The sequence below is a fragment of the Rosa rugosa genome, chromosome 6 (assembly GCF_958449725.1).
Source record: "Rosa rugosa chromosome 6, drRosRugo1.1, whole genome shotgun sequence".
In the NCBI taxonomy this organism is placed as follows: Eukaryota; Viridiplantae; Streptophyta; class Magnoliopsida; order Rosales; family Rosaceae; genus Rosa; species Rosa rugosa.
This window is the reverse complement of record NC_084825.1, coordinates 32,560,948-32,586,332: the sequence shown is the minus strand read 5'-3', so window position 1 is coordinate 32,586,332 and position 25,385 is coordinate 32,560,948. Positions and strand designations below refer to the sequence as shown.

At 37.2% G+C, this 25,385-nt stretch overlaps 2 protein-coding genes across 2 annotated transcripts; both read right to left on the bottom strand.

Moving 5' to 3' along the window:
- Positions 1–4,582: 4,582 nt before the first annotated feature.
- Positions 4,583–7,057, bottom strand: LOC133713521 (protein BRI1-5 ENHANCED 1-like). The gene is made up of 4 exons (XM_062139568.1): positions 6,900–7,057; positions 6,057–6,581; positions 5,135–5,330; positions 4,583–4,816 (listed from the first exon to the last, which is right to left on the bottom strand). The coding sequence occupies exons 1-4, from the start codon at positions 7,021–7,023 to the stop codon at positions 4,675–4,677; spliced, it is 987 nt and encodes a 328-aa protein (XP_061995552.1). The 5' UTR covers positions 7,024–7,057; the 3' UTR covers positions 4,583–4,674.
- A 13,022-nt stretch (positions 7,058–20,079) lies between these two features.
- Positions 20,080–24,207, bottom strand: LOC133716603 (uncharacterized). The gene is made up of 2 exons (XM_062143289.1): positions 23,113–24,207; positions 20,080–23,004 (listed from the first exon to the last, which is right to left on the bottom strand). The coding sequence occupies exons 1-2, from the start codon at positions 24,205–24,207 to the stop codon at positions 20,080–20,082; spliced, it is 4,020 nt and encodes a 1,339-aa protein (XP_061999273.1).
- Positions 24,208–25,385: the final 1,178 nt, after the last annotated feature.

Below are 25,385 nucleotides of genomic sequence, written 5' to 3'. Positions count from 1 at the left end.
AAATTAAAAAGGAAAAATGAAAAAAGAAAAAAAAATTAAAATGGAAAAAGGAAAAAAATAAAAATAAAAAAAGGAAAAATGAAATTAAAAAGGAAAAAAAAAAAGAAAAAAGAAAAAAAAAATTTAAGAAGGAAAAAGAAAAAAAGGAAAAAAATAAATTAAAAAGGAAAAAAAAAAGAAAAAAGAAATAACTGAGGGGTATATTGGACATTTCACCCAATGCCAATTTCTAATTTTTCGCGGAAAGGACCTATTAGACTGAAATTGAGACATCAGGGACTTTTCAGATTAAATTGGAATGTCAGGGACTGAAACGATGAGAGAGGCATAGTACAGGGACTAAACAGACTTTAGCCCTTTTTTTTTCTTCTAAGGAATCTTTTATCTAAACTATTATTAAGATAAAATGACTTGCTCTCCCAATTATTATTTTTTTACCAATTTAAGCCTTATATATTAAAATATTATTAAATATGATTAATCAATAGAGATAATATAGTAAATTGTAAAATAAAAAATAAAAGAATAAAAAAAAGAAAAATATCAGAAAACGTGATAGTTGTATTAAAAACTTTCTCACTACCTTTAACTTCTCTTCACATACATAGTGGATGGGCCCTGCTAATTATTAATAAAGGTTACCATACATGATACATCATCGGATATGAATATATTCGATACCAAATTTACCAATGAACACTGATCCTCGGTTCAACCGTGTAATTTAGAAGACGCAAGCGCACTCCTAACTGGTAAGTGCATTGCCCCAATTACATTGTACTGAGCTATGTAAACATAGAAGATAGCAAGACTAAGAAGTGTACATCCATCCTTATTTAGGCATTTCTACTGGAAAGATAATACAAGTTTTTATAAACTCATAGATATGTTTGTCAAAATAAATAAATAAATATATAGATATATATACTCATTCTTCTGTTTGGAAATATTAAGAAGGAAAATTGTATTATTTTTATTTTGTTGAGTTTGACACCTCATTTATAATGAGTGAAATTATCTATACTATTATTAAGAAAATAGGCTTTGTTAGTCAAAATTGATTTTTTTTACCTTGTCAACCCTCAAAGATTAAAATATCATGGATAACATTTTATTCATCAAGGACAAAAGTGTCAAAACATAATAAAAAACTAGTTAAAAAAAATAACAAATTACATATAAGTTATTGACAAAATATGACTTAACAAATACATCATTTAAAGATTGAATTAAACATATAAGGACTAAATCTTATAAATAAGGACAATGTGCTCTCCACTTGCCACATGTCATGAGTTAATTTACTTTTTTACCCTTAACTACTTCTTTTGACTTATAAATTCCTTTATAATGATTAAATCTTACAAATAAGGACAATTTGCTCTTCACTTGCCACATGTCATGAGTTAATTTACTTTTTTACCATTAACTATTTCTTTTGACTTCTAATCCTTTTATGTTTTTTTTTTTTTTTCTGAGAAACATAAACGGATTATACTTTTTTTTTTCTTGAGAATAATCCGTTTATGTTACTTTTTTTTTTCCTTGAGAATAATCCCTTTATGTTATTTCATAAGATCTCACTCTCCTACTGCTCTCATCTCATCGCCTAATCCTACTATTGCACTCGTCCAATCCTGCTACTGCACTCGCTGCACTCATACTCATCAAGTTCTGCTACATCACTTGTACTCGTGTCCAGTTCTGCTACTCATGTTCGGCTACTGCACTCGTCCAATCCTGCTACTGCACTCGCTGCACTCATACTCCGTCTAGTTCTGCTACTGCCCTCGTACTCGTGTTCTGCTACTGCACTTGTCATCGTCCAATCCTGCTACTACACTCGTCCAATCCTGCTACTGCACTCGTCTAACCCTGCTACTGCACTCATCCAATCCTGCTACTGCACTCGCTGCACTCATACTCGTCCAGTTCTGCTACTGCCCTCGTCATCGCCTAATCCTGCTATTGCACTCGTCGAATCCTGCTACTACACTCGCTGCACTCATACTCGTCCAGTTCTGCTACTGCCATCGTCATTGCCTAATCCTGCTACTGCACTCGTCCAATCCTGCTACTGCACTCGCTGCACTCATACTCGTCCAGTTCTGCTACTACCCTCGTCATCGCCTAATCCTGCTACTGCACTCGTCCAATCCTACTACTGCACTCGCTGCACTCATACTCCGTCCAGTTCTGCTACTGCCCTCGTACTCGTGTTCTGCTACTGCACTCGTCATCGTCCAATCCTGCTACTGCACTCGCTGGTGTTATTCATTTTACAAGGATTCCTCTTTGTTTGTTTATGCCTATTCACAGAGAACTCAAGGATTTCAATTAATCAAAGTGAGTACAGCAAGAAACCAGTACTTTAGTTACTTCAAAAGCATGTGGGAATAAAATTTCCGTGCTTACACACAATGTATACATATACTTACAACTTATGTCCAGTATCACAATTAATGGTAAACCAAGTATACTGGCTGGAAACTGGCATATACCAAATTAACTAACAATCTATACACTTCCATCTCTTAAGTTCATAATCTTACTAAGAGCCACTGCATTTCTTAATTACCAACAATTATCAAGTAACCGCTACTTTGCAAAAGGTACAGCATCCAAATTCCAAATATCTTTCTTTCCCCTTCTTATTTCACGTTTAAAGACCAATTTAGTCAATGCATATACTGATATACAATGGTTCTCATCTTTCTATATAATCACTCTTAATTAAGATTGGATACCAAACTACCATTCTCTGTGAAATGAACTCAAATAAGCATGTAAACCCATTATCATTGTGCACAAACAACCATATCTCACCAAAGCCAAAATCTTTAAATAAAACCCAGCTGACCTTGACGACATAAATTTCAAACCCAGCACCTTCGTTGTACATCCATACTTTCCTGCATCAAACTTTCATATTCATTTTTTATAATAATCATGAAGAATCAAGTGTCCAATTCTATAATCAAAGTAATTGCCAAACTTTGTTAATTTTTCAACAAATATCAATATCTACATGTCGAGATCATTCCCAGTATAGAGAATTGTACCTTTATGTTGCGTAGTCCGAACAAACCAAAACTTCCCAGCCCTTGTTCTAATTCCAACACAACTTCTATCAATCTCTAGTCTGCCCGCATCTGGCCAACCGATTAGTTCACATTGAAAGCAAACGGGCTAGCTATTCTTCTTTGATAACTCGACCAAAGACAAAGCAAATTCTCCGATTTCCATCAAGTTCTTCAGCTCTGTGAACCAAGCATTATCCAGTATTAATCCATGCCCAGAGGAACAAATTGAGGTCGGAAAAGGGCCAACCAAACCAAACTGTCACTATGAACAGCGAACAATACAGTCGAGGTCTCCCAAATTCCAAATCTTCAAGTATAAACCAAAAGCTGTGTTCACCCACAGAAATTGGAGTAAGGGCTTACCTTATCGACCTTCATTGAAGCCAGATTCAAGCTGAGTGCTGCTGCTTCAGAGATTTTGCAATGCGTTTTGGATCCGTCGCTGGAGGTTTTAGCGTTTCTGATTTGAGGTTTGCGTTTTGCGTTTTGAGATTTCAGTTTTTGATTGTTGTGGATTATGTCAGTGGCATGCGCGTAAATTGTGATGAAAATTGGACATTTTAGTCATTTTCCATCAAAATTCGAAGCCATGCCTGCTTTATTTGGTTTTGGGCTTGGGCTTGTGTCCTTATTTGTATAAAACTATTTGAAGGTGGGTTTTCTGTGTTTATATCTTTGGTCTGGTGCTACTGTGTAATTTTCTATAAAAAAAATTCCTAAAACTACCCACTCTAAGCATAACTACCCGACCACTACTCCCACACAGCCACACCCATCGGGTGTAGGCAATTTCTAGTATATATGAAAGGAAAGTAAAGTAATTCCTAATAGAACCTCATGATTCATAGAGAATTAACAATGCTAGCCATTTTTGAGTCAAATTTTAGCCAGAATAGCTAAAAAGTCATTTTGGCTAACCACTTAGAAATACATCTGCATCAGTACTCTATATTTTAGCTAGTTTTGAATTTACATTGTTTTTAAATGAAGATTAAATAATTTAAATATATATATATATATATATATATATATATAAATTACACAAAACAACTCAAAATGAATGTTTTAAATTATAGAGTCTCATCTCACTCTATATTTAGGAATGAGATTAAAAGTTATAATAGAGAGTTACTTAGGAGTCTGGTGCAGTTGCTAAAATAGATAAGAAGCTAAACATGTTCTCCAAAATAGTACGTTAAGGAGTCAAAATAGAGGGTTTGCTAAAGATGCTTTTAGAATAACAAATTCACCTCATTCGTGACTCACGAGGAATCTGCAAAATTTTTCACTTTGTCAATTTTGCACTCCATGTGGGCAAAGCAAAGGTATCTCATGTGCACTTACAACCAAGCCCCAGAGATAGAACCAGATAAAGGTGTACTAGAAAAAAGTGGTAGAAATAAATAGCTACTTTCATCACCAAGGTAAAGGTGTTGCAAATATTTACTCCCTTTCTTAACATGAATTACACACACACATACACATTTAATATTCCCACTTATACCCAATGCTAATGAGATTTGAATTGTGACATCCATGATGTTAGTTAGACAAGCTAACTAACCAGCCACAGCTCACTGGCTAACATGAATTATAGAAAACCCTTCTCTTTGCAAGATTGAATAGCGCCATCAAACATTTCCCCAAGGCCGCATTTAAATTTGAAGCCAGTATTCAACAGTTTCGTTGATGATACATTAGTTCCTTTGTAACCTTTAATCTCCATTAACTGACTGAAAAGGAACCAATTAGAAAAAGTGAGTAGGCATTGACACATTAATTTGAAATCACATGCAGAAGAAGAATTAATGAAGAAATGTTATGAGGTATGTTAGCTTCAATCGTTAACGCTCAAGTGAGTTAATTTAAAGTTTTAAACCGTTAATCATTATTGGTCTGAGACTTACTGTGAAACCCTACATCGATCATATGTCATCATTATATGGGCCGTTTTGAATTGCTGATTATTGATGTAATACATATGCATGCACTACTAACGCTAGCATTTCATTTACAAGAATATAACAGGAGAAACGATCGATAAGTCTTACTCTGGTATTGATATATGAAGTTCTGGGTATCTTGCGGAAAGAAAGTCATATAACTCATGAATCGTTGTTTGGATCGACGAACAAATGTACCTCCCTTTTGCATTAGCATGTTCAAGAAGGAAGATATGGGCACTCGCCACATCATCTATGTGCACCATATATGTGCTAACAAGATATTTACATTGCTCTTGGTCACCTGCATGGATTAAAAAAAACACTAGCTAATTGAGCAAATTAAAATTCAATTATATAGAATGCAATAAAACTTCAGAAAGAAGTGGCATGGAATCAATTATATCCGACTTGCTAATAAAGAGCATATCCCAAATGATGTACAGATGTAGTACTATTTGGCAAATATGACAGAATAAATGATTTTGTGTGTGTCAAAAATGGCTAGCTAGCATTCATGTTTATGTCAAAAATGGTATGATCGATCAAAGAATTCAAGTATACAAGTTAGAAAACCAAATCATTTTGATACCGTCAAGTTAAAAAAACTAAATCATTTGGTAAGGCCGGTATGCAGAGTTAGAATTTCAAACTTTCATGACATTATTAATTTTATATATCAAAGAAGTTAGAACGATTTACATTCTTGATGTGAGATACACTTCTTGTCAACAACATGAAATGAATATGTTAAATTAGCATATATGACAATTGGTTTGTCCCGGAATATAGCATTGACATACATGCATCAAGGCTTAGAATGTCAACAAAATCCTTGAAATGAACAAGTTTTTGTGTGTACATGCACATTAGTTTAGTTAATTTTGCTCAATACTTTATATACTTTCCCTTATTTTTGTGTTGATACCTTTCTATTTTGACCCTCGATGTATCTAATTTCCTGATATTTTAATCGTTTCATGCATTGTATTAATCTAGTTTATAAAGTATAAAGGGAAAAATAGTATACCAAAAATGGGAGCCATGCCCATGTACACGGAAGCAGGAACATTTGGACAAACGAAGGGTCCAACTACTATAGGCAAAACCACAGTGACAAGATCCAAACCATTCCTCTCTGCAAATTCCAGGGCTGTCCTCTCCACCAGAGTCTTGGAAACCAAGTAAGAAGAGCTCACAAGCTTGTTACTTCTGCATACATCAACCTCACTCCATGTGTTTTCATCAGTTTCTTCAAGACGCTTGCTGTTGTACAATATTGTGGCCAAACTGGATGTGTAAACCACTCGCCTCACCGTCTTGCAACTTAGGCATGCCTTCAAAATGCCTAGTGTTCCTTCCAGGGCTCGTTTGGTTACGGTTTCCTCGGGTTCTTTGCCTTCAACGTCCATGGGGTGAGCAAGGTGGAAGACACCGGTGCAGCCTTGGATGGCGTCGTTGAAGGTCTCGGGGTTGTTGAGATCTGCATGGAAGATTTGGAGTTTCTCTTGTGCTCCTGGAAGGCTTGTCAGGTAGCTGATATCTCTCTTGCCTTCTGCCATAAACAAATGGAACATATACAAGCTCATTAAATTAGAGTCTGCAGATTATTTGATCAACTCTGAACCCTAAAACTACGTTGCTTAATTTGGACAAAAGTATCCGATCTGGTTAACTGGTTCAAACCGCGTGTTTATGAAACCTGAAAGGCCTTAAAAGCGAGTTAAATTTCTGGAAATAAGAAATTAGCTTGAACAAATTAAGTTATGCAATAGAAAACATATCATACATATCGATTCTCTGAATCGTTTGGTATATGAATATGTATTAAAACTAACTGCATCTCTGTCCATATATGCTCCCAATTACTTACTAGCAGGGTTGGATCTAATGGTGGCTCGAACCGAGTAACCATGCTGAAGCAGCCTCAGAATCAGCCATGAGGCTATATATCCTGTTCCACCAGTTACACAAACTGTGCCTCTGACTTCTTCCATCGACCGATCTCTCTATCACTGTGTAATTTTCGGACTTAATGCTAATTAAGGTGATGGCTATAGAGACGATGATTGAGGTTTCACGGAGAGCTTAAAGATAAGATGATTTGCGCTAGTTAAGGGTCAATGGATTGTAAGCCTGTCATTACAGCTAGTTCTGCACATTCTTTGAGTTTCTTTTGGAGGGGCATGCGCAGTTTTTAATTAACTAATTGACAGAGATGTGACTATACCATTACGTAATTAAGTTCATTGTTATGTATGCAAATCAACCAGGAGTCCACGATTTAAACGATATATGTATTACACTCGTATCCTCTGTCTCTCTCTCTCTCTCTCTCTCTCTCTCTCTCTCTCTCTCTCTCTCTCTCTCTCTCTCTCTCTCTCAGAATGGGGATAGTGTAATTGGGGACAGCTGATTTTATCCCCTCTCTCTCTCTCACAGTCACAGCTATAGAGGCATATAAATCTAGTGATTAATTGAGCTAGTTAGTTAGAGCACGTTTGAAACTTCCAAAAGTACTTCTAGCCTTCTAGATGCATTTTATTGGTTTAACAGATTAAAAAGTTTATCAATTGGTACAGTATGCATAACAGCCCTAGATCGAGCTTTTTGTGTGCTTCTAATATAATCGCTTTTACAACAATCGTTCATGAAAGTACTATTTACATGCTCCCTAGCTAGCTAGCTAACAGATCCCACATCTGGTCTAATAGTTCTAAATATTTTGTAGGAGTACCCAAATCTAGCCGTATTAGTTACTAAATTTTGTATTAATATTAATGCAAATTTTATATAATTCTCTCTGTAGATACACACACTTACACATCATTGGATAGGTTCAACATTAATTTTATGATGTGCAGAATGACGAGGTTATATAACGTTTACTTTAGTATTCTACATGCATGATTGATTATTGTCAACGAATTATCATGTATAAATGTGGTTTTTATATATGAGGGCACTACCATTGAGATTCTCATTTTTTGGTTATTTGAAGGATGTTTTGTGAGACCTACTTTTCAATCACATATTGACATCTCGACCTTTTCAGTTCTTATGACTTGTAGATTAATTTGCAAACTTTTAGCCAAATTGAAAACCGTTAAGATATCGAATTAGATTATATTAATGGACAAACCAAATATGTCCAATCTGAACCATTCAAGTTTATAATTGTAAATTGCAGTTAAGAATGCCTTAACGATTATTAATTTGGTTGAAAATTTATAAAAGTGATATACTCATATAGACCTAGACCTAAAAATTAAATAGTTGATATGCCGATATTCGATCGTAAAGTTGATCTAATAAGTGATCCCTTAATATATATATATATATATATATAGGGAGGGGTTTCAAAGAGGACGTCCGCACTATTGCTAAAGTGCGGGCGTCGACGCAGCAACCTCGATCAAGCTTCGACGGGGCGGTGCCGCTTGCCGGACGGAGGCCAGGGGTAGGACAGACTGGTCTGCAGTCAGGTGGAGTCGCCGGCGACGAGGTTGCAGCTCTGCCCAGAAAGTTGCAGTTGCAGGTCGAGTCGTTGCCCAGAACCTGCAACCTTGACCTCCTCCGACCTCGATCGCTGCCCAGAACCGTCTGGGATGCCTTCGGCCTCCGTCCGCCAAGCCCCGAGCAGCCATCGCCGCCTGGAACGCCTTTGCTGCGTCGCCGTCCGCACTTTAGCGAAGTGCGGACGTATATATATATATATATATATATATATATATATATATATATATATATATATTAAAGAGTATTGATGTGACCCACATATGAGGCAATTCATAATACAATATGACCAACAAGACTCCTTCTTTCCCGTTCTTTGCAATCCATCCTTTTCCCTATAAATGATAATCAATGCAGATTAAAGGGTATAAATTAAAATTTCGGGACTTTATTTCAGTTTAAATATTTAAATTTTAAATTTTAAATTCCTAAAATTCACTCAAGGAAATTATAATAAATAATATGCATTTAAATCTATGTAAATATATCATGTATACCTACATGAAAGGTCAATAAGTTCTCAAACAATATAGTGTATCTATATCATAGAGTCAAAAAAGAAAAAATAAAACAAACTAAGTAGCGTCGTTGACACAACAATACTTAGAGACATAGTAATAGACTAGTCCATAGTCGAGTTTTAATATTATTCCTAATTAATAGGTAGGGAAAAAGAAACCAACACTACTCTACCTTTTCTTATGATATGCAAAATGGATCTCCATTTCTAGAATATTATCTTTGTAATAGGTATGAAAAGTGCAATATATATATATATATATATATATATATATATATATATATATATATATATATATATATATGCGCACAAGGTAATGAAAAAAGAGTAAGGTAGTTTAAACATGGTTCCTAATAAAAAGGTAGGAAAAAAAATCATTGCAGCTTGCCTTTCTCTTAAGAAATTATTTTTGTACTAGGTATTAAAATTGCAAACATATCTATGCACAAGGTAAAAAAAAAATAGCAACTTAGTTTTAATATTGTTCCTAATAACAAGGTACTAAAAAAAAAAAAGAACCATCGCAACTTGCCTTTCCCTTAAGATATAAAAAATGCATCTCTCTTTCCAGATTCTCTCCTTTGTACGATTTATCTTGAGGTGCAAAGGTAGATCATGCATGTGATGCCCCGGAAATTCGTAATTATTTTCCGAGGATTTTCCGGAATTAATTTTATGGTTATTGGATGGTTTCGTGGCTCGTGGACGGAGCGGAAGTGTTTCGGATGGATTTTTATTCGAAGAATATGGTTTTAGGGGGGGTTGCAAAGGTTGAATTTTGATACGTTGAGATTCTCCGAAAACTTCCTTCAAGAAAGTTGTAGAGCGCATCGATACGAGTTCGTGGACATGTGGAACGCGAGAATCGGAGTTCGTATGAGAAAGTTATGAGCGTTTGAAAATTTGGAAAGTTCTATATATAGGGGTTTCCGTTTTCGGAAATTTCCATTTTTATTTTCGGAAGTTTCCAAAACCGGAAACTTAGAAACTCTCCGTTCTCTCTCCTCAGCCTCCGCGCGACCCGACCCGACTGGTTCTCTCACCTCCGGCCACCTCCAGCGACGGGACAAGCCGAAAGCTACTCAGACCAGCGTCGTGCTTGGCTCTGTGGTGTTGGTTTGCACGGTGGTTCACCGGAAAGTGGAGATCGGAGCAGCTACAGTCGACGCGATCGGGACCCGACCGGAAATCCACTTTTCCGGTGACGTCTCGGTCGATCCTTCTTGGTTTTGGAATCTCCTCCTCCTTCTGATCATCCTCATACCCGCCTTGAAGGACGATTTTGCGTGTAGAGTGGAAGATCAAGGGTTGAAGATCAGCGGTGCACAGTGAATCTGGAGTTTGATCAGACGGCAGCGATTGGTCGATCTTGTGAGCTTGATCTAAGACAATCTAGACCGATCTAGGCTTAGCTCCATGTATGAAAGTTGCTCTACTCTTCATGATGATCATGTTTGTTGGCCTTGATTTTTCGGTGGTCAAGTTTGACCCGGCGGCGGCGCCGGTGGCGGCGTTCCGGCCATGTAAGGGATAGTTTCTAGTATTATATATCTTCTACTCGTCGATACGAGCGTTTCGATATATAATATGCATATTTTGGAGTTCGTATGAAATTGTTATGATTTTTACGATTTCATACCGGTTGATTTATTCGATCCGTGTGGATTCGAGCGTCCGATCGACTTGTGATTTGGTCATATCGATCGTGGACGTATTCCAGAGGCTTTGGGAGGACTCGGATGTGGTTTTGCCTCGATTGGCGCCACTTTGGGAATTTTGGTTTGATTTAGGGTTTCGAACGTTATTCCTTGTGATTCGTTGACTGAATCAGAGCTGTGCTTCCTTAGGTACTTGGCGAAGTATTTGGACGGTTATTTGGTGGATTGGCTGCTTTGTTCTGTATTGAAGAAGCAGCGGGAGTTTCGAGGTGAGTAATCTCACAAGGTTCATTAATGAACGGAATACCTTTATTTTTTAGAGTTATTTAGTAACTGCAAACTATAGTTGGTATTAGTAGGCATTCCTGAGCGGATGACTACATATATATATATATATATATATTTACGTGAAATATATATGTATTTGTGGGTTTATTGGATTTATGAAAACAATATGCATGAATTGATGCTTTTTATTGTTTTGGGTTATGGCTTTCGGAAAACAATGATTATGGAAATGTTGATTTCGTTTGTTTTGAAAAGCGTTGAGATTTGTGTATGAAAACAATATGCATGGAATGATGCTTTTTATTGTTTTGGGTTATGGCTTTCGGAAAACAATGATTATGGAAATGTTGATTTCGATTTTTTTCAAAAGCGTTGCGATTTGGGTAATGTTTTTGAGTCCTGTGCGACTGCTTTAATGATTTGCTCCAAGGGACTGTGCGGCCCGAGGAACGAAGGTCTATGACCTTGGGCAGAATATCAGGTAATCACGTCTTTGGCCGGACGAGTGGTTACGTTCCAGTTAGAGCTCTAATCTGTCTGCCATATAGATAATTCATGGGGTAACGGGAACTGGTTATTGATAACTCATGACATTATGTGTTTTTAGGGAACAAGGTGTGAGTTGCTTCCTTATTAACTGTTTTTAAGGGGATAAGGTGCAAGTTGTTTTCCTTATTAACGATTTGATAGAATTCAAGTGTGTGTTGTTTTCTATGGTACGATTATGGTACAATTGATAGAAATCAAGTGTGAGTTGCTTTCTATGTTATTTTGATAGAATTCAAGGGTGTGTTGTTTTCTATGGTACGATTTTGGTACAATTGATAGAATTCAAGGTGTGAGTTGTTTTCTATGTTATATTTGATAGAATTCAAGGTGTGAGTTGTTTTCTATGTTAACTGATAGAAATCAAGGTGTGAGTTGCTTTCTATGGTACTATTTTGGTACAATTGATAGAATTCAAGGTGTGAGTTGTTTTCTATGTTATATTTGATAGAATTCAAGGTGTGAGTTGTTTTCTATGTTAACTGATAGAAATCAAGGTGTGAGTTGCTTTCTATGGTACAATTTTGGTACAACTGATAGAAATCAAGGAGTGAGTTGTTTTCTATGTTTCGTTTTAGAAGGAACCAAGGTGTAAGTTGCTATCTTTTATTTCGATTTGACAGGAAATTAAAGTGTGAGTTATTCTCCTTTATTTCGTGTTTGAAGGAATCAAAGCATGATTTGGTTTTCTCGATTGAAACGTGCGGGGTTCATCCAGTGATTTTGGTGTGAGTTGTTTTCAGTTACTCATACGGGCTTGCAAAAGCTTACCGGGTTTGTTGTGTGACAACCCGGTGCACCATTCCAACGGTGTAGGGGTTAATCCTGCAGGGTAGGATAATCGGGGCTGAAGCTGAGGTAGCTTGTTGGCAGCAGAACAGGTAAGAAGCAAATTTGATTGGCTTTGCCATTGTTGTGACTTTCGCTATGTAGTAAACTCTGATGAGCTTTTACGTTTTATCTTGTTGTTGGCAATTTAATTCGTAAGCTTATGTAATATATGACTCTGTGGGCGGGTCAATATTGACATAGTGGGTTCAAGGCATCAATACGTAAGTAGTTTATAGGGAAAAAGTTTCCAAGTGCTTGATTTTGATGGTTGAACGATCACGCATATGTAATTATGGGATTATATATCGATTTTTATTTGTGTTAAAAATCAGGGGCGTGACAATGCACAATGTAGAATATTATCTCTTTAGATGGATCAAAACCTTCTTATCTAAGATATCTATTTGATTGTATTGCTGTAATTTTGGAAAAAAAAATACTTGAGAGATAGAAGTTTGTATCTTGGATCCAGCATCATTGCTATAAGTAGAATCATGTTCAAGTCTTCAAGCTTTAGCCAATATTTTTGACATGCACTTCGTTTTCATCAGTCTCTATGCTCACCAATAGTGGATCATCACTGTTTATGCATTTTTTTTATCTCTCCCACTATGGTGCACATCCAGAGCAGAGGTTGTTTTGCTATTACAATTTTTGCTCCACTGAACATAAATGTAGCTTCATAGAATATGTTAGGTCCATAATTACCTAGTAATTATTACCCTAATCTTATGCTTTTACTTAATCATTTGCTTATTTATCTTTACTCAGTATGTTCCTAGTCATGCTAGGAAAAGGAGTAAAGGCTCGAAAATGCATTAAGATGTAGAATTTGACATATTCTCCAGAGATCGAAAGAAGAAACAAAGCCAAAGGAAAGAAGAAAAGTGCACTAGAAGACAAAACTTAACCGGTCAAGGTTAGTCAACTTCCAGCAAGATGGCGGCCGACATGGTGGAGCACGGTGGTCAACAAGTCTAGGGTGATCGGTCAAAGACTTTGTGAGCAAGTAGTTACGTTTTGAATTTTAAAAGAGAAGATGACATGCCCATATGCTTGATGTTGACCATTATCGCCTTATCCCCTTGTCAAATTACTCATTTGCCCCTATTTTTTCATCTCTACAAAAATATCTACGGGCACAAATGAAATTAAGAAGTCATGCCAAAAACAAGATCCACATTTTATGCTTACACATTTTGGCTATTACATCTCACCCTTGATTTCTTTTCATCTCCACCCTCCATTTAAATTGCCTTAGCCTATAAATACCTCCATTTTCGTCCTTACCATCATCTTCCTTCATCCATTTTATCTTCTTTCTCTCTCCATTTCCTCTCAATTCTCCTTAGTTCTTTACCTTTTAGTTAGTTCTAAGAGTTTTGTGCAGAGAAAAGTGTATAGCTTCTTGGGTTTGCTCTAAAACCGATGAATCTATACATCATTGATCAATGATACTCTAGTTTTCATATATTAAAGCTTTGTTCTTCATAGTTTCTAAGAGTTTTTTGGATTTATATGGTGATTTGGGTTTGTAGAAACCAAATTACCATACTTTGAAGCATTTCTCACCTTGTGCTGAATCTAGGAAGCTAGATAGAGCTTTTGTGCTTTCAGTTTGGTACCAAAACACCAAACCCATGGGTAACATTCAACTTCTCCACTCTAACTCTTATTTATTTAGATGTCTCACATTTTGTGGCTTTAATTTCTGTAATTATGAGTTGCAAGTAGAATAAGTTTGAGGCTAGGGCTACAAATTTGTGTATAAACTATGTAGTTAAATTTAATGTGAAGCATGCCATGAATTTCTACTTTGCTAGTTTAATTGTTCATCATTAATGCATCTTAGATTTATCACCTGAGGTGGGTAAGTGTTGATAATTTCATGGAAGTATGTTAGGCTTGACAAACATAGTAAACTAAAGCATGTTGCAGATGTAGAAACGGTAATCTTGTGATCGATATTCAAATAAGGTTGCTTGGTCTTACAATTGGGCTTATCATGTGGATGTTGGTTAAGTTTCTGATAATCAAGGAATCTTAACAGGTCTACTTATATCTAATAATCAAGGAATTGGTAGAAACTAAAAAGTCTGTAGAAAAGTTATTCTCAATAATCAAGGGGAAGCTTAAATACATTTTCTAGTATAATTGTTTCTTGGTTACTCGATAATCAAGAGAACCGAGGGGGATTTCATCTTGGCGTGAGCATGTTAGATTTGGTTACTTAGATTTGGCACAAAGAAGGTTAGGTGTGATGCCTTACAACCCCTTTCATCTCATTCGATCAAATCAGTTATACTTTGTTAGTTTATTTTACTTTATGTTCAGTTTAGTTTTTAATTTAGTTAAAATCAATTCAAAAGTCGTCTCACTACTTTCCATTGTTAATATCTCCATTTGGTAGTTAGGCTTCTAAAGGGCCAAAACTATTCAATGTGTAAAAAAGTAGACTTTGCATGTGTTTTCTAGATTTATTTTCACAGTGATCTAGCTTAGGGTAGAGTTACTCAATCCCTTGGGTACAATACTCTAAATTTCTCTTTACTAAAACTTGACCTCCTAATTTCTGGAAAAATAATAATAATAATAATTGACCTCCTGTACTTGGGAGTAGGGCATATTATTCATAAATTACATATACATTCATACTCAAGGATCTCCCAATAAGAATATCTTCAAAAGCTTCACCAACCTTATTGCATTTTCCCAGTCAGATGCATTTGGAGGCCCATCTCTCTCTTTTTCCCACTAACCCTCGCTTGGAAATAAAATTCAAGTTGTGAATCCTCATCCTCCAACCTCAAAAATGCTTTTATGTACTTCAAAGCAATGCCGAACATAAAATAGGTGGAATTCCACCATGTGCATACATCGAGTGGCACAATACCACTTTTGGATTCTATTTTCTCTTGAGCAGCACACTTCCTAAACTTCTCCAACCTACTAGGTGAAGACCACATAAACTTGACACAGTTTCCAATACCCTCAATGCTTGAATCGAGCTCCTCCATCCCATCCTTATCAATTAAGTTAACGATATGACAACAACACCTCATGTGCAAAGAACTCCCATTCAATACCAATTCTGTCCAATTTTCTATCTTTTCCTTCATATAATCAAGTGCTACTTGATTATGCCTAGCATTATCAACAACAATTGTGAAAATCTTTTCAATTCCCCAACCAACTAAGCATGTTTCAACAAGCTGACCAATAGTCTTGCCTCAATGATTTGGAATCACAACAAAATTCAATGCTCACTTATGCATATCTAATTATCACCGATAAAGCTATAATTAAGGACCATATAGTTGATATTTTTCATAGAAGTCCAAGTTTTAGTGATCACAGATACTCTCTATCCATAAGTCGCTAGATTGATTTCAATCCATGTCTTCTCAAATTGATAGAAACCCCAGATATCTCTAGCAATTCTCCTACGAGAGGGTAGCTTGAACAGTAACTGAGCTACCCTCATAAAATCTTTAAATCCTTCCCCCTCAACAAAGCTAAATGGTAATTTATCTCTAATTATCATTCTAGCTAGCCCATGCAACCCTACAATTATCCTTATCATAAATTACAGCAACAACTTTACCACCATTTTCTTGCGAATCAAAAGCTAAGTACCTTTGCTTTTTTGCTAGAATGTATAATGGGCACTTCTTCAATTTATAGAGCATGTGAATCCTCATCGAAGATGTCCCATTTGACTTTGAGTGCACCATGTGTGTATGCCAGTAGTAGTTGGATTTACCTCACGGTTTTGTCATCTTGGAACCATTTGGATTTGTCGGCTTGGTGAAGTGATCCCATGCTACATTTTTGTTCTTCCTTTTCAAACTACACTCAGCTTGCTGCTCAGAAGCTTGGTTTGGTGCTGCATGTTGGATCATAATTCATATATATATATATATATACAGATCTAATCTAGAGCGGAGCTCCGCTTTGAAATTAACGTGTGAAGTTCGAGTTTTCGGTCACTTTTCGGTCGCATATCCACATCTTGACCGTTCAGTGTTTAGGTACTACTGTATAGATCATCTCTGCAAATTTTCAGCCAAATTGATGATCATTAAGGCATCTAACTCGTTTAAACTAATGGACAGACTGAATCTGTCAACTTGAACCGTACTAGCTTTAAAGCACTTATTAATGCCTTAACGATCATCATTTTGGCTGAAAATTTGCAGAGACGATCTATACACTAGTACCTAAAAACTGAACGGTCGAGATGTGGATATGCGACCGAAAAGTGACCGAAAACTCGAACTTCACACATTAATTTTCAAAGCAGAGCTCCGCTCTGGATAGGATCTGTATATATATATATATATATATATATATATATATTTGAGCCCTAAAACATAAAAATTACTTGGTTTAAAGTCCAATTTAGTGTTAAGTAATCCAATTTCATGTTTTGTAGGAAATCATGACAAGAGGGTTAAAATGTTAATTTTGAGCCCATAATATGGAAATTGAAGTCCAATTGCGAAAATGAAATTCCAGCAAAATTTTGCACCACCACTTTTGGCGGCACAAGTAGCGGCCAACCACCACTCATGGTGGTGCCATGTATTTTTCGGCCATCTTCATGGTGGAGCAAAGAGGAGGAGTAACATTGCATCTACTCCATTACATCCATTCACCATCATTTTATTGTAACCAAATTTCAAACATTTTGGTTCAAAAGCAACACCACATTCTCTCTCTCTCTCCCTCCCCCTCCCCCTCCCCTCCTCTCTTTATTACCACCACAAAATCTCCATCTCTACATCCCAAAATCCAAATCCATAATCTCAATCTACTCCATCTCCTCAATCACATCCACCACAACTGTCATCTTCCACCACCATAAACTTCATCACTAGTACCACTACTCCATCACTACCACTCAAAGTTAGCCAAAGGAGCAACATATCTTCATCTCTCTTCCATTCATCATCAACAAGAAGTCCATCATCCATCCATTCTACCATGAAAGAGGATTCAAGAAGTTCACTCTTTTCTTAAACTCCTTAATTTTTCTTGATGTATATTAGATTGATGTTAGTATGTATGAATATGAGTATAGTTACTTTGTTGGGGTTAAGGTTGAAATCACTAGCAAATCTTGCATTGATTGATGCTATAATATGATGTGATGCAATTTGCTTTAATATGCTAACATGCTAGTTCAAGAGTTGAATGCATATAAACTTTACCACTTTGAGTATGTGTGTTTACTATGTCATTATATAATGTTTAGAGATTGATAACCTTTGAATATTAAAGCATGAAAGCACACTAGGTCTGCATGCAGGGGTTGTACAATCACTTAGAGATAAGCTTGGTTGGTTTGCAAGATTTCTTCATCTCTAAACTTTATGCACTAGATACCTAATCGGATTGAAATGCATGACTTAAATAGTAAAGTATTACACTCAAGAGGGGTTGCTTGATAACACAAAAAGAGCAATGTCCCTTGTCATACCCGAAAGAGATGCAGGAAGGGAAATTAGTTAATTAATTTAGCATCATTCATATTGAAATTCATCAATACTTGCAAGAGAGGTTAGTGATAGACAATCTAAATTCTAACTTTCATCCATTTGATCACTAGTTTAGTTTAGAGTAATTCAGTTTACATTTGAGTCTCTAGTTGTTTTCAATTAAAACTATATTCAAAAACCAAAATCAAATCACTATTCCATCTTGCACATACTCACCATGAGCCTAGATTTTCTTGTGATTCTAGGTTCATGACTGTACATTAATTTGCACATTCTAGCTCTCCTTAGGTTCACATCCTAGCTAGTGAAACGAATCCAATCCTCGTGCTTAAATCACTATACTATTACTTGTACCCGTTATACTTGATGGTGACTATTTGGCTGACACTGCAGGTTGCTTAGACTGAGCAATTGCTCCAGATGAAGAGGGGATACTCCATCATGAAACTACTCATAAGCTTGATTTGGGATGGTTTGAATGCTGGAATCAGCCTGTGTAGGAGTTAGGGTAGAAGATTATGAGTTACCCTTCATCATTTACAATCAGTAACAACATAAATTAGCACAATGTTGTAAACCCTAATTGAAAACCTCCAACTAAGAACCCTAATTGAATAAGTTAAGAACCCCAATTGAAAACCCTAAATGGAAAATTGAATTAATTGAAAACTCCAGATTGAAACTCTAAATTAAAATCCCAAATCGAAACCTTATTCTGAAACCCTAATTGAAAAAAACCCTAACTGAATAAGTTCATAACCCCAGATCAAAACCCTAACTTAGAATCCCAAATCATAAACCTAATTTTAAAACCCCAAATTGAAAACTCAAATAATTGAAAACCCCAAAATAGGCTAATAGAAACCTCAAATTGAAACCCTAACTAAAAGGCCCAAATCGAAACCCTAATTTAAAAACCCCAAATTGAAAACCAAGACAATTAAAAACCCCAAATAGGCAAGTCGAAACCATAGTGTTATCACTCAAATAACTTGAAAGAAAACCCAAACAATTCAAAACAAAACCCATCACCATTTTCAACTAGATCATGAAAAACCCTAATTTCAATTGGAAAATTGAACTCACCAATTGATGTTGATGTTAAGAGACTGAGAGACAGAGTGGGAGAGAAAGATTTTAGCTGTAGGAGAGGATGAGAGGTTCGATTTATAAGACTGTGGGAGATCAAGAGAGAAGGAAAGAGTCGAGAGAGAAAAAGTTTAGGAGGGTAAGAGTGACTAAATGAGGGATAAGGATTGACCCCGATCAGATTAGGTTTGTTGAGAGTGATTCTGTGTGGTAGGGTGCATAGGTTCATAGAGGGACAAATTAAAAATTAACAAGACATTAAAAGATAGGATAAAAATATATATATTAATTCAATCGGGTCAATTTCATGTCAGCTGGTTCCAACCCAAAACCGAACCTGCACCTTTTCATGGTACGGTGTAGTTTTCTCAGGCTCTCCCCCCCCCCCCCCCCCCGGTTCCAAACCCAAAACCGAACCTGCACCTTTTCACGGTGCGATGCAGTTTTCTCAGTCTCTCTCTCTCTATTTCTCCTCCCCTCCCTCCCTGTAATCGGTTCGGTTTTCTGACCTGAATTATTAGTGTGGGTTGGTCGGACTTCTGACCAGAATTTGGTTCTTGTCCGGCCCTCCCTCACTATCCCTGTAATCGGTTCGGTTTTTTGACCCAAATTATTAGTGTGGGTCGGTCGGACTTCTTACCAGAATTTGGTTCTTGTCCAGCCCTACTCATTTTATTTTATAAAAGAATTTGTCTAATTTACTTCTCAAAAAATCAATAGCCTATATAAAGGTCTACTAACCTAAGGGACAATTTTTAAAGGACTGTGAGGGACAAGTGAATCTGACGGCTGAAAATAAATGCACAGTTTTAAATTGTTATAGTTTATGATTTTATATTTAATACATGTGGTTGAGATGTATTTGTTCCTCGCAGTCCCTTAAAACTTTCCCTTAGGTGAGCAAATCTGAGCCTCTATATGCCTTGAAGGGAAAATTGAGAACCAAGTCAGGGATTAGGTAGAGCAAGTTAACATAAATTTTAAAAATTAATGAACTAATTTAAGATAAAACATAAACCTAATTTAACAGTAATTAGTCATATAGGAGTTATTTATCATTTCTTCTATTTTTTTTTTTGAAATAAAGCATATATAGATATAAAGTTAATGTGGAGGGCAGTCTGACCCCAGCTTCTTACAATCATGCTCTAGTACTTCCAGAATATAGTCTGGAGGATGATCAAACCATGATTCACCCATACTGGCCTCATAGGCAACATTGGCTAGACGGTGAGCTACTTGGTTACACAATCTGGGGGCATGCTGCACAATGACATTGGACAGCAGGGCAAGGTTACCTCGAATATCATCAATGAGACCTTCTGCATTAATATGAGTGCAGTGTCTATCTGCAATATCAGAGACAGCTTCGAGGCAGTCCGTTTCAATCACCACATTACTAATCTGTAGGGCCTTCACCATTTCAAGGCCTTTCATGATGGCGCAAAGTTCGACCTGCTTTGCTGAGGCAACTGATTGAATAGGGAATGCGAAAGCAGCTTTGAACTTCCCTGTATCATCTCTCAGTATGCCACCAACACCTCCATGAGGTATTTGGGGTACGAAGCTTCCATCAACATTAAGTTTCCATTGACCTCGAGCCGCCGGTTTCCAGATAGGCCTACTCTTTGGTTGCTTTGAGTTTTCTGTTAAATTTCCTTTAGCAAACTCTGCGAGCCATGCAAGAGAGCTAAACACCAAATTACTTGCAGGTTGGCTAGTATTACGCCAAAACATGTCATTTCTGTTCTTCCATATGGCATGAAGTACCATCAGGAGCTTAGCAAAAACTTCATTCTTAAGATGCAAGGCATGATCAAGCATCCATTCCTTGAAATCTATGCTAGGCAACAGACTTCTGTCCAAGTTAAAAGGTGGTGCAGCTAAAATGGAAATGGCAGTGGGGCACTTACAGAAGATGTGTGCAGCGTCTTCATATGGATGTGGACATAAGAGACAGTGTAGGTCACCAGTATACCCTTTAGTGCTTATGGTTGCCCGAGTTGGTAACAGATTTGAGCAAGCCCTCCATATGCATATTTTAACTTTGCCTGGCACCTTTGCACGCCAAATCCTTTTCCATAACTCCTGAAAAGGATTACCCTGGGAAGTGGAAGCAAGCACATTTTCTAGCACTTTGGTTCTGGCAATCCAATAAGCGGTTTTGACAGAGTAGAAACCCTTCTTTTCCGGGCTCCAACACAATTTATCTTCCATATGTCTACTACTAAGAGGAATACATAGTACCTGTTGAGCAATTACAGGTGGGAAGATGGCATATATGGCAGCGGGTATCCATTGTCTTGTGCTGGAGTCAATTAAATCAGACACAAGTTCAAAAACACAATCCGGTGGTTTATGAACAAGGAATTGTTGGCAGTTTGGGATCCACTTATCTTTCCAGATGTTGACTTGAGAACCATTACCAATGCTCCATTGTACTCCCGCTTTTAAGACTGGCCTTCCATTAAGGATGCTTCTCCAAGAGAAAGATGGAGAGTCTCCAAGTTCTGCTTCCCAAAAAGAGCTATTGGGGTGGTACCGGGCTTTAAACAGCTTGGCAATCAATGAGTGTGGGTTGGACACCAATCTCCATCCCTGTTTAGCAAGCATAGCAAGATTGTAGGCATATATATTTTTAAAACCCATGCCACCTTCAGGCTTGGTCAAACAGAGCTTTTCCCAGCTTCTCCAATGGATTTTCTTTTTCTCATCGGTATCTCCCCAAAAGAATGAGGCACACAGTTGATGGATATCATCACAAAGGCTTTTAGGTAACAAGTAACAGTTCATGGCATATAAGGGCATGGTTTGCGCAATTGCTTTTATGAGGATCTCCTTACCTGCTGCACTTAGAATTTTCGCTTTCCAACTCACAAGTTTCTTAGTGAGCTTCTCCTTGATGTATTCAAAAATAGCAGTCTTGGATTTCCCTACTCTCATAGGTAAACCCAGGTATCTATCATGCTCTGTGACACACTTGACTTCTAGTAGAGCAGCCATTTCTCTTTGTCTGTCAACATTTACATTATTACTGAAGACAATACTACTCTTCTGGAAATTTACTTTCTGACCAGAGGCCTTCTCATAAGTATTCAAAATTTTTCTGTATTGCAAGCACTCCTCATTTGTAGCTGAGCCAAAGAGTAAACTGTCATCTGCAAAGAAAAGATGGTGCAATGTGGGAGCTTGAGGGCACATGGTAAGACCCTGAATATTATGTTGATGCACTGCCTTTGAGATTAAAGCTGACAAGCCTTCACTACATAAAATGAATAGATAGGGTGATAGTGGATCTCCCTGTCTAATGCCCCGAGTAGGGGTAATCAGAGGAGAAGGTTCCCCATGAAGCAAAATAGAATAGCCCACGGATGTTACACACTTCATAATGATTTGTACCCATTGGGAAGCAAAACCTAGTTTCGTCAGCATAGCATGAATAAAGGTCCAATCAAGTCTATCATAGGCTTTACTTATATCAAGTTTTAGAGAGAAGAAACCTGATTCCTGGTGTCTCAGTTTGTGCATGAAGTGTGCTGCTTCAGTTGCCACTAAAGTGTTGTCCGAAATCAATCTACCTGGAACATAAGCACTTTGCAAAGGAGATACTATCTCAGGAAGCCACACCTTAAGTCGATTTGCCACAACTTTAGAACTGATTCTGTAAATAACATTGCAGAGAGCTATAGGCCGAAAGTGCATGGCCTCTTTCGGGTTTTGAAGTTTTGGTATTAAGCACAGATATGTGTAGTTTGACTGGAGCCACATTTCGCCTTTTTCAAGCAAGCCTCTAACTGCTACACATACATCCTGACTGACAATATGCCAATACTTTTGGTAGAAAAATGGGGACATCCCATCTGGCCCCGGGCTCTTTGACGGGTGCATCTGGAAAAGGGCTGCCTTAATTTCTTCATCTGTGTATAGGAGTAGTAAAGCCTCATTCATCTGTTGTGTCACTTTGCATGGAGTAGAGTCAATTACTGCCTCAATAGCCTCTTCATCAACCTGTTCCGCGGAGAAAATACTCTGAAAATAAAGCATTAAAAGCCTTTACACTTCACTTGGTTCAGTCTGCCAAACCCCATGTTCATCCAAAAGACCCTTAATAGTGTTTCGAGATTTTCTATTACTTGCCTTTCTGTGGAAGTAGGCAGTGTTTCTGTCACCTTCTTTCAACCATAAGGCACGAGATCTTTGCCTCCAATACGTTTCCTGGATGGTGAGTAACTGGCTAAAACGAGCATGGAGCTGTCTTTGTTCTTCATAAAGTTGCGGAGAATGAGGTTGTCTCATGAGGTCATTTAGCTTCTCCTGAATTTGCCCCATCTCAGTGTGGTGTTTGTTGTACTCAGTACGGTGCCAGGTCATTAATTTGTCACCAAGAGCCTTTGTCTTGCTTCCTAGTTGCTGTAACGCATTTCCAGTAGTAGGCACTGCCCATTCTTGCTTAATAATGTTCACACAGTCTTCCCTGCCAAACCAACACTCTTCAAAACGAAACGGTTTCTTGACTTTCCTGCGGAGTTGCTTTTCTCTATAGGCTTCAATAAGCAATGGACAATGATCCGAATCTGAAGGACTCAGAGTGATAACCCTACTATATGGAAATTTGTTGCGCCATTGGATTGTTTGAAAGCCGCGATCTAACCTTTCTTTCGTATGTCTATTGGACCATGTGAATCTGCCGCCTACAAAACCCATGTCAATGAGACCACAGGCCGTCATCGTTCTTCTGAACTTAGTCATTGCTGCCAGAACTCGAGGAGGTCCGCCTGACTTGTCTTTGCGTGACATCACCTCGTTAAAATCTCCAGCCATCAACCATGGCAAGGGACATCTTTGTGCAGCTAGGGTTTTGATTATTTGCCATGTATGATCCCGTCCACCTCTGTTAGCGACCCCATAGAGACCTGTAAATCGCCATAAATCGGTACCAGGTTTACCAATAGCAGTATCAATGTGGTTTGGAGAATGGCTACGCACATCGACATGAGTATCCTCACTCCATAAGATGGCAAGTCCCTGCGATTCTTCTTCATGAGGCACACAGAAACTCCCCTTGAATCCCAGTCTATGCGTTAATGAGTCAATGGTAGTCTTCTGTGCAAGGGTTTCAGAAAGAAAGATTAGGGTGGGTTTCTTGGCAAGTACGATATCCACAAGAGCTCGCTGGGTTTCATTGTTTACGATACCTCTGCAATTCCAGACAAGGATGCAGCCTTGATGCATTGCTTGGTACTTTTGTCGCCGGCAAATGACGGCGTTTTGGGTGGCAGCGCACAGGTTGGAGGCGGTGCCTTAGGGTTTTTTTGTTGTGGACCACTGGTGCTTAATTTTATGCATTGATTATCATTTCTTCTATTGTATAACCTTGAAGAGTACAAAAACAAAAACATAGACATTGGGTTTTGGTCATTTAGAAATATATTCTGGTCAATAAGCCGTCAGTTAAAAATCACTACAGCAAAGAGATACCCACAAATTTATTACAAACATTAAAAAGTGTTTTATCAATTTTATTTTATTATATAATAACTGGGAATACATAACAACTAAGAATACACATTAACTACTCGACTGCAAGTCAAAATATATTTGTGTAAAGAGAATTTCTGTTGGGACCTTCAAATTTGCTCATCTGACAGCTTATACTCTCTACACCTCTTTTTTACTTTTAAATAAAAAAGTTTGCTCACTAGACCGCCTTTTGAATTTCTATTATAACCTTGATTATATTATTCAGATACAAAATTGCTAATCATTAAGTCACTCACTATAGCTCCATTTTTATTATTTTTTGCATGCAAACTTAAGAACTTACCCAACAAAAATTTCTAAAACTTTCACTCATGAATCAAATGGTCATGACCCTCTAATTCACTAAGCAACATGCAATAGTAACCAGAACAAAAAAAGGAGGATATAATAATCCACTTTGGAGATAGTGGAACTAACCATCGACAACAAAACCTCTACAGCCAAGCAGCATGAACAATTAATACTAACTCAATCTCAATCTAAGTAACTAAGAAACATGCAGCAATAACCCAGAACACAAAACAAAACAAAAATGCAGCAATAAACTAATAACCCAAACTGAAGGGAAAAAAAAACAGAAAACAAAAAAGACAAAACCAAAAACCACCGTCGATCTCCCACCCAAAAACTCTCATCCTCCAACCAAAATTTGAATAAAATTTAGACTAAGAACTTAATAAAGGGTTCTAGAATTTTGTCTTTTAGCTTTTTAATCCGCAGCAAAGTTCATACATTCAAATTATACCTTGTTTGGAAGCTCTGAAACAACGAATTGTGTATCCATTAATGACAAAGTAGGTGCAAAAATCTTTTGCGCATCATTGGTTGTGACATTTGGATTGGAAAGGGATTGTTGCCATGGATGAGCG